At 37.4% G+C, this 9,625-nt stretch overlaps 1 protein-coding gene across 1 annotated transcript; it reads left to right on the top strand.

The window, feature by feature from the left end:
- Positions 1–632: 632 nt before the first annotated feature.
- On the top strand, positions 633–3,295 carry LOC113320213. The gene is made up of 3 exons (XM_026568148.1): positions 633–881; positions 999–1,147; positions 1,301–3,295. Exons 2-3 carry the CDS (start codon positions 1,003–1,005, stop codon positions 2,128–2,130), a joined length of 975 nt encoding a protein of 324 aa, XP_026423933.1. The 5' UTR covers positions 633–881; positions 999–1,002; the 3' UTR covers positions 2,131–3,295.
- The last annotated feature ends 6,330 nt before the right edge of the window (positions 3,296–9,625 follow it).

Here is a 9,625-nt window from a genome sequence, read left to right as displayed (position 1 = left end):
TGAGGTTTTAGTGATTAGAAGTGAGCAAAATGTGTGATTCAAATCAGAGGTAGACTTCTATACGAGGTTTAATTTCTTTTATAAGTTGAATCTATCAAAAAATTGAAGTTTTAAAACCCAGATCTACTGACCAGATGAACAGTTGTCAGCCGAACCTAGGTAAATTTTCAAAAAACTAAGGTTCGGCTGAAAAGTTATCAGCCGAACTTCACTCTGTAACTGAAGAATTTAGGTTCGGGTAATTCGAATAAAATCTAGCAAAGTCGCATTAGCCAAACATAGTGTTTGTCTAAATCATACACTAGGTTCGGCTCAAAATTGATACTCCAAGATCAGCCGAACTGATCTTCTGAAAACCCTAATTTTATTTTTGAAATCATATTTTATCGATCAAACAAAACAAAATCAATCAAAAACAAGATGGGTTTGTTACACATACATTCTAAAATACATCTAAGAGCAATTGAGATTTGGATTTCGCACTCCAACATCGCTCACTTCAATTCGTGTTTATTTTTCTTGATCAATTTCTTGATTGAATTGGAGTCCAAGATGTTTAAGTTTAAAATTTATTTTGATTTTTGATTTTAGATTTTTGAGAATAAAGACACTCTAATAATTTAAATTGTTTAAGGATATATAGATAATTGCACTATCTTTAGACACCTCTTATAAACCCACCCTAAATGATATAATGAACGAGTATGCCTCGAAAAAAATTGAGTACGTCTCAAAACAGGTTTCTACGAAAAGGAGAAAATTCTATTTAAAAGCAGAGCTTCCTCAATTTCAGAAAGTGGTTTGGAGGATTGAAAATTTCTCAAAGCTGAAAACCAACAACAGCTTTACTCTGATAGTTTCTCCTTCAATGGTCGTAAGTGGTGTGTAAATAAAATCCTTTCAATTGTTTTACTTTTGATTAATATAAAGTTGATCAGAATATTTCAAGCCGCCTTTTTATAGTAACGATGATGTTATTATTTTTACTTCGTGAATAGGCGAATGGTGATTAATCCCAAAGATAACCCAAGATCTCAGACTCACTTGACAGTTTACCTTCGCGCAGTCGATCGTACTAAATCAGTTTTTGCCGATTATACGCGGGCTATTATTGATCAAAAGGATGACTCAAGAACAGTGAAAAGAGGTTCGTTAATTTAATTCTCATCTTTCATTGAATAGTCTGTATTATCGGTTTTCGATATGAATCATTAAGTTTGTTCCATCAATGGTTATAAGAAACTTCTGCATGCGTGTGTTACTGATGATTTTATAAACGCTGTTGTTGTTTTGATTTCAGAAGTAGTAGGACATGAATTTACCAGGTCTTGCGGATCGTTCTTGCATCTTAGTGAACTTCACAGTCCAGCTAATGGGTATCTCTTAAACGATACTTGTATCGTTGAACTTACAGTCTCTAAATCGAAATCTATAGTGGAGGATTACCTTGACAACCTTAGTCTTGTGGATTCTATGTTCTTTTTGGCTCTTAGTTGCTTCCTGGTCGCTTATCTTACATGTGTTTCTTTAGTATCTATTGGGTCTTATAAGCTCCCATCCTATGTAGACATGGTATTGGTTGCTAGTCTTACTGCTACGCTTGTTTCTGGTACTCGTAAGTTTCTGCTTCCTAAAGACTGTGGTACTAGAGACCAAATGGTTTCAAGCAACGGAGTTGTAGAGAAAAAGATTTCGGTATCTTTGCCTGCCAAGGGCATCGAACTTGTATCGAATACAGATCAAGTCAAGGTTGCAAAGGCAGCACTCGAGAAAAAACATGAAGGAGAATGCAAAAATCATGCATCTGTCGAAGAGAAAACCCAAGGGAAGGCGCAAGTCAAGGATTCAGAGACAGAGCTTACGAGTAACCTAATGGCCTCCCCAGAAGTAGGATTGGTGAAGCATCCAGGTGCTGGTCAAATCTTTGAAGGTGGGATGCACAACGAGCACAACCAGGAAGTCCTTGATGGAGATATTTATGAAGAAATTGGGGGTTTTCTTGTTGAAAAGCCTTATGCATCTTTATACAAACAGATATGGTTGAAATATGGGCATATTGCTTCCAGCAATGTCCTGACAGCTTCATCCAAATTGTCCTATGCGATCCGAATTGCGCAGTCGACCATATAATGCATTCCCTTGTGGATATAATGGATTCGCTAAGGAAATGAGCTGCCGTTAGTTACTTGAGTTATCTTCTGAAATGACTGGTTTCTGGGAAAGTGAGATAATGACGGCAGAGAATCTTCAATTTAACATTGGGTGGCTTCGTAAACACTTCGACAATGTGAAACAGGGTTTTGATGCGATGCAGAAATTAAAGACCACACTGCACGAGGAAGTTCAGCCTATAAAAGCTGCAACAGAATGTGAAAATCATAAATTTGTCGAAGAGAGAACCCAAGGGAAGGAGGAAGCCAAGGTTTCAAAGACAGTGCCTGAGAGTAACCTAGTAGCCTCCCCAGAAGCTGGGTTGGTGAAGCATCTAGGTGCTGGTCAGATCTTTGAAGGTGTGATACACAACAAGTACAACCAAGATCAAGTCCTTGATGAAGATATTTATGAAGAAATTGGGGGTTTTCATGTTGAAAAGCCTTATGCATCTTTATACAAACAGATATGGTTGAAATATGGGCATATTGCTTCCAGCCATGTCCTGAGAACATCATCCGAATTGTCCTATGGGATCCAAGTTGCGGTAGTCCACCATATAATGGATTCCCTTGTGGATATGAGCCGCTGTCGATTCGTTGAGGTATCTTCTGAAATGCTAGTCTTGTGGGAATGTGGTATAAAGACGGCTAATAATCTTGGATTTAACATTGAGTGGCTTCGGAAACACTTTGACACCGTAAAACAGGGTTTTGATGAGATGTAGAGATTGAAGACCACACTGCACGAGGAAGTTCAGCCTATAAAAGCTGCCAAGGCGCAGGTAACTGCAGCAGAAGATGAGCTGAAAAAGGTGCAGGCACAATTAGCTATGGCCAAGGATGAGTTAAAAGAGAAGATATCTGCCTTACCTAATAGAGTTAGTCCCATAACACTCTCAGAGTCGGAGTTTGAGATGTACTTGGAGAGAGGTGATAGTCTTGTGTTCGATGCAGTGTTTTAGACTGGGGATTGATTGAACTTTTAGAATGGATAGGTTTTATCAGCAATTCTTAACGAACCGCCTAAAAAATAATACAAGAAACCGCCCATCACGGTTTTTGGGAATTTATGGTCCCCAGTGGGCCCATCCCTCGGAAGTTTAGCAGGGGTTCAGACCTTTTGATGTTTTATGTATAATTTTCTTTGAAACATTTTTCATCCCAGTAATTAATGTTTTACATGGATGTTATGATGTGAATTACATTAATGAGTGCAAGTATGTTGAAATCAGTTTGGTCGTGTCTTGGTTCTGCTATAAGTTGTGTTTTCTGGAATAGCTTTATAAGTTTCAGTAGGGGTGCACATATCCTATCCTTACCCGCCATCCTATCCTACCTGCCAGAATTTTTACCCGTATCCTATCCTATCTGCCATTGACGGATAGGGTGACGGGTAATCACTATTTTATCCGCCGTCAAATGGGTAGGGTGACGGATAAAACCCGAAATTATCCTACCCTACCCGCTTACCCGCCTAATATATGTAAAAGACCAAATAATCCCTGTCCTTTCTTTTGTCAATGAATTTCGCGGACAAAGCTCAAGTTTCTGATACCAGACACATTTTAACACAACATTCACTTTAAACGCATGACTCTAAATTTTGTTTTTAGAATTTTTATTCTCAACAGCTCCTAATGGAAACTGGTTTCTTTGCAGATTGACAGCGGGGGATAGAGGAAAAAGTAGCTCCGCTAAGACGGATCCTGAGCTACAACAACTAGAGCAGCATACACCGTCCAAAGACATTCCAGCAGCCCCTAACACCCTTGGCTCGAGATGGTTCAGCTGTTTCTCTTGTGCCATATCTGCAAATGCTAACAGAGTAAGTACTCAAGACATGAATCTTGTGGCCACTCTAGTAAGAAAATGAAAACTAGATTTCAAAACACTAAACTTTTGTGTGGCTTTACCTTCCTGTTCAGATTTCGTTCATTTTGGATATCATCATGACCTTTAATGCGAGGTCGTTACAGTATCCCGTCAGATATTACAAACTGTCATTATTATTGTTGATTAGTGTTTTAATTAAGCTTTGTCAAAATGAAAATTAAACCTGGGTTCAAGTAAATAAGTATTTCCCGTCTGTCCTTTAATTGTTTGGTTTTATGTTAAAAATTTGTCATGGAAGAAAAAACCAAATTCGAATAAGTGTGTCAAGATATATTGAAATGAAGAACCAAGTACCCTAAAATGAGTCATACCAAGATTCTATTTTGTTTCTTCGATAGTGGAGAAGTAATGTATGTTCACACTAGTATTGGGAGCATCAGCATAGTATGTGTTCCCTTTGCTGGTTTTCAAAATTACCGGCTGCATACAAACATCTCCATAAATTTGGAGGGACAGTTTTTTTGGGCTTTTCACGTTTTATGCGAGAGTGAGAGGACAATTATCACGAGAGTTAAATGTAATAGCATGGGAAGAAATTCGAAAAACAAAATCACCACCAAGTGATGAGTTTCGCGGCAAAATTAAAAAAAAAACGGTTATACCCGCAACCCTATCCTACCCGACCCGCCAAATAATGGGTCGGGTAGGATCTTACCCGTTTAGTGGCGGGTAGGGTGACGGGTAAAAATTTTCTTACCCGCCGTTTAGCGGGTAGGGTGGCGAAATAGGCCATATCCTACCCACCCTACCCGTTGTGCATTCCTAAGTTTCAGTAATTTAAAACGGGCAGTTTTGAGCAACAACGGATGCTGGAGATAAACAATGGATTTTCAAAAAATTATCAATTAATAGTGGCAGTTTTAGTTGAGTGTCGATAAAACAATGCCAATCCATAATTATGTTTATGCTTCGAGAAAAAATAAAAATAGAATAAAATAATATTTATGCTTAATTTTGTTTTGTCAAGAATATGTTGATTGTCCAAGCAGATTTCAGATAGAACTTTTTTGATGAGACGGATTAAAATTCTATTGCAAGCCTGATATTATTGTAATACAATAATAAAGTCATTGAGTGATGATACCAGTGACCCGAATTCAAAATTCGCCAGCACCAATTACAAAAAGAAAAAGCTACACAACAAAAGAAAGAAAAAAAGAAAAGACAGTCCTTCTAATAAACTACTCTCTCATTAGTTACAAGCAAAAAAAATTAATATCATACCTCACATAATACAACTTCCCACTTTTTTCCTTTTCCCCTACCTAAATTTGGATTATTATTCTCACCATTCCAAGGAAATCTAAATACTTTTTTTTCTTTTTGACTCAGGCACGGTAGTGGGGGTGGCTTAAGGGTGCTCCAGCCACCCCCAAATCTCAAAAAAATCACCTAAAAATCATTTTATTCATGTGTATTTTTTGGGAAAAAAAATTATAGTCCCCCTGATAGTTAAATGTTTAGCCCAAACTGTTATTTTAGCCCACCTAAATTTTCAATTATGTTTCAGTCGATGCTTCTTATCTTACATTTTCTATTTATTTTTTTTATCATTTTCCAAGTTTTCGTTCCCCTTTTCATCTAAAATACCACCATAGATGCTTCTTAGATTATCTTCATGGTTGTTTCTTGAGATGCCCAGTAGATTTCTACACACCATTAGAAATGCCTAGAGGGGAAACACGCGTTGACTACACCTGTCTGTAACCCCACCCCCATCCCACCCCTTTTCTTACAAACTTTGACTTACCCAAAGTAAAAATTATCAGTTTATTCCACCAAGCTAATCAATTTAGTCAACCAAACCAACAATTTTGTCCACATAATCAATCATATGAGCTAGTGATTTTTTGCTAGTCCACGATGTTCATATCGGTTGGTTACACAAATATTTGCAAGGTGTTTGCCGTTAGTTCTAAAGAAGTTAATATTAAGGGATTAAATGTGTTTTATAAATGTATGTATTGATGGTGGTTTTTCAACAAGGGTGTAAATTGTAATATCGCCTCTGCCCAGCTGCAGAAACATGAAATAAATGAAATCCTGGCCCGACATCAGAGATATAGTTTTGTAATTCTACATTATTGTTAGGGAAATGTTTGGTTGAACCCACAAGTTATGTTATTTCAAGCTTGTTGTCAATGTTAGATGATCAAAACTTTATCTTGATTTCTAATCTACTAAGTCAAGTCTCGGACGAGGCTAGAATTTGGTAGTTGAGTATCAAACGTCACTTTCGAAGACTGAAGATCGATGAATACATTTGGAGAAACTTTAATATCAGGTACTGAAAAGTGAAGCATTCTATTTTACTCACTATCTTACCACTCTATCATTTGAGACGATGTCGTATGACTTCTAGTAGATTTACAAAGAAGAAATTTTGAGTCAAACATGTCTTGTTAAATATCTTGATGATTCAAGCATAGATGTTCAAAGGTCCTTAACAATATTAGTTCGAAACAATTTATTGTTCGAGAATTAATTTGTGGATCAACTGAAAATTGCCCATACACGTGATTCTATCATTTTGGAATGTTTCAAACAACATAATAGAGAAATTCAGAACTTCTGATATTTTTTTTCAGGGTAGGTTGGTAAACCAGTTTGCAAAATATAGATATTTGAGTTTCAGAAATACACGGAAGTTTGGCAAACCAGTTAGAAAACCACAAGTTTAGTGAGGAAAAATTCACGAACCGTGATGAACTGAATTTTGGTGTTGGTATAAAAGGCTTAAGGTCGGTGAACCCAGTTCACGAACTGTGTCCATAAACCGAGTACGGTTGGCGAACCTAGTTCGCGAACAATATACATTTGAGTTTTCGAGCCAAGTAGAGTTGGCGAACCCGGTTCACGAATCGTAGCACCTTGAATCGTGAAATTTAGTCTTACAGTTTATGAATCGTTTCACCAATAGTCCCAGCAGAATTTAGCAGATGCTCAAAGACTTATTTATTTAATATGTTTAGCATTTGTATGACTCTCTTAAATACTTCTAAGACTTCATTGATCACTAAAACACTTATACGTGTGCATCATGATTAAACTCTTAGATGTTTGAACTTTAATTTACTTATAGTTCGAAAAGAATATTTGCCAAAACATAACGGTCATTATACACGATTCTGTAGCTGGACCATAATGCATATTCTTTTATTTTACTTTCAGGAATAATTCTTACATGCATACCTGAAACTCTAATTAGAGTTTCATCTAAGCAGAGAAAGTATTTCCTTGATTCTCATGTTATCTCAGCTTGAAATCTAAGGAATCTTTAGTCTTGAAAAACTATAAATAGATATGCTCTTTCAACTGGAAAATTGAATCTCTGACAATTTGTGTCCTATTTTATTACTAGAGTCGCCTCTATTGACCTAGGATTTCTATGAGAAACATAATTAGGGATACGACTAAAAGACTTCGCTTTAGGGATTCGTGAAGCCAGACCCGACTATATGTACCTTGATAGTTCGTGTATCCTGATGTTGCTTTTCTGTTATCGATATTCTCATAATATCTTTCGGTAAAGATAAATAGAAACCGCAAAGTTTTTTTCGTCTCAGACTTTGTGATTCCTCAAGATAGATATCTGAAAACTATTCTTAAGTGATAAGTTGAAAATTGTTCTTGATAGGTGGTAAAATATCCAGGCTTATCATCTAAGTGAGTGTAAGTGTGTTAGACTATGTGGTTTGCAAGCTTTGTCTATTGCAAACATATTTTCAAGCCTTGGTCTTTAATCTAAAGTGACATCAAATAGGCTTATCTGTTAAAGGCAGATTGGTATCAAAATTCTTCATTAAGGTTGAAGCAACTCTTAGGCTGTAAAGGACGTCATATAGGGGAATCAATTGCGTAGATCCTTGCGAGGTTCAAGTGACATGAGGAGCGCGACTGTAAATGAATCGCTTGGATGGTGGACTCGGCCTCAACTGCATTCCAGTCCGAAGTCTGATGGTAGGATAGTGTCTATAGCGGATTAATACAAATTGGTGTTCAAACCTGGACGAGTTCCCGGGGTTTTTCTGCAATTGCGGTTTCCTCATTAAGAAAACTTCTGGTGTCTTTTATTTTTCCTTTCCCGCATTATATTGTTTATATTTATGATAGATTTATGCAAGTAGTATGTATTCAATCTTAGTAGATAGGTCCATACAACCGTGATCGATTACGAGACTTGTTTCTTGTAGAATTCATATCTTGGAAGATAGATAACAAGTTTATTACTTGGAAAAATTCCGATTGGATTATATGGATACGACTAGATTGATCTTGGATATTGATACTCGATATCGTCCAAGTACTCTTCTGAACAATCAGGTTCACGGACTCCTTTGTCTATACATACTGATTGAGAATATATATATATATATATATACATATGGTCAATGATCATTAAGTTGGTATGCTTGCAATTGTATTAGGTTTTCTCCATGCAGGTTGCCGAACGAATAAGTTGGTGGCGTACTTGGTACCCTCTTCTTTTCAATTATATTCCAAGAGAATTCATAAATGGCTACATTAAACTTTTAGTTATTTTATATGTATATGCCTGCAAGGTTTCAGAGATTCACTTAGTTGAACTCTTGTTACTTTATATGCGGCCATTAAAACTGTCATCAGAACATGCTGATAATACGAATTATAGATATTCATAGTGAGATTTTATGCCATCCTTAAATGAAAGTACTTTTAGAAATATACTATTTACTATGAAACTGAAATTGGACATTATTTCGAGTCACGGAACTTCCACGACTGAATTTCTTGAACATGTTCCACATACACTACAACCTTGGGCCAAGCATGATGTCGGCATCAGATCTCATGCAATGATAAAATCTAAGTAGGCCATGGACATGAAATTGGAAAGTTTCCAGCTCCAATATTAATTTGACCAGTTAGCACCAATATGAGGCCAAGTTGGCCAGCACCAGCAACCAGCCAAGTTGGCCGGCGACAATAACAGGATGGGCCAAGTTGGCCGGCAACAACAACCGGCCAAGTTGTCCAGAGACATCACTGATCTAAGTTTCCAGCGCCAACACCAGACCCAGTTGGCCAGCGCCAACCAATATTTCTGCATGCGGCAATAGCTTGTCCACTGCTAACCGCCTATATTCATCCACTATTTATGCTTTTCCATGCCAATAGATCGCCCGTGCCAACGCTAATTTTTCAGGCGCCAGCAAAGCCCATGTCGTCCGTGCTAGCAATCCCATGTTGTCTGCGGCAAATGACTATGTTTTCCGCGTCAGCAGCAGCGTCCCTGACAACATCTTATACCTTCCTTGACAACAGGTCATGCCAATGCTTGGCCATGGTCGTTGCTGCAATACCAACATGGCCACTACAACAATGTGATGGCCGTCACCTTGTTAACACGCCTGGTCGTCTATGACATCTTTAAGTGCAAGTAGTGCTTACACACAACTTGTATGCCACAAGCATGCCATGGCCATGTTACGTTGCTTTGAGACTATTAGTAATAATATCCCACGGGAAACTTCTTATTACTCATATAAACTTTGAATTTGAGTTATCTCTTTAATCCTGAGTTTTGGGTGCCATACGAC

Source organism: Papaver somniferum, chromosome 11 (assembly GCF_003573695.1).
Source record: "Papaver somniferum cultivar HN1 chromosome 11, ASM357369v1, whole genome shotgun sequence".
Taxonomy (NCBI): domain Eukaryota; kingdom Viridiplantae; phylum Streptophyta; class Magnoliopsida; order Ranunculales; family Papaveraceae; genus Papaver; species Papaver somniferum.
This window is presented reverse-complemented; position numbering and strand designations above follow the sequence as displayed.

What these genes read in the sequence shown, in the direction of transcription:
- LOC113320213 (XM_026568148.1), top strand. Translation starts at nt 1,003, where the DNA reads ATGGTGATTAATCCCAAAGATAACCCAAGATCTCAGACTCACTTGACA. An exon ending in CTCAAGAACAGTGAAAAGAG is followed by an intron (nt 1,148 to 1,300) that starts GTTCGTTAATTT and finishes TTTTGATTTCAG; the next exon opens with AAGTAGTAGGACATGAATTT.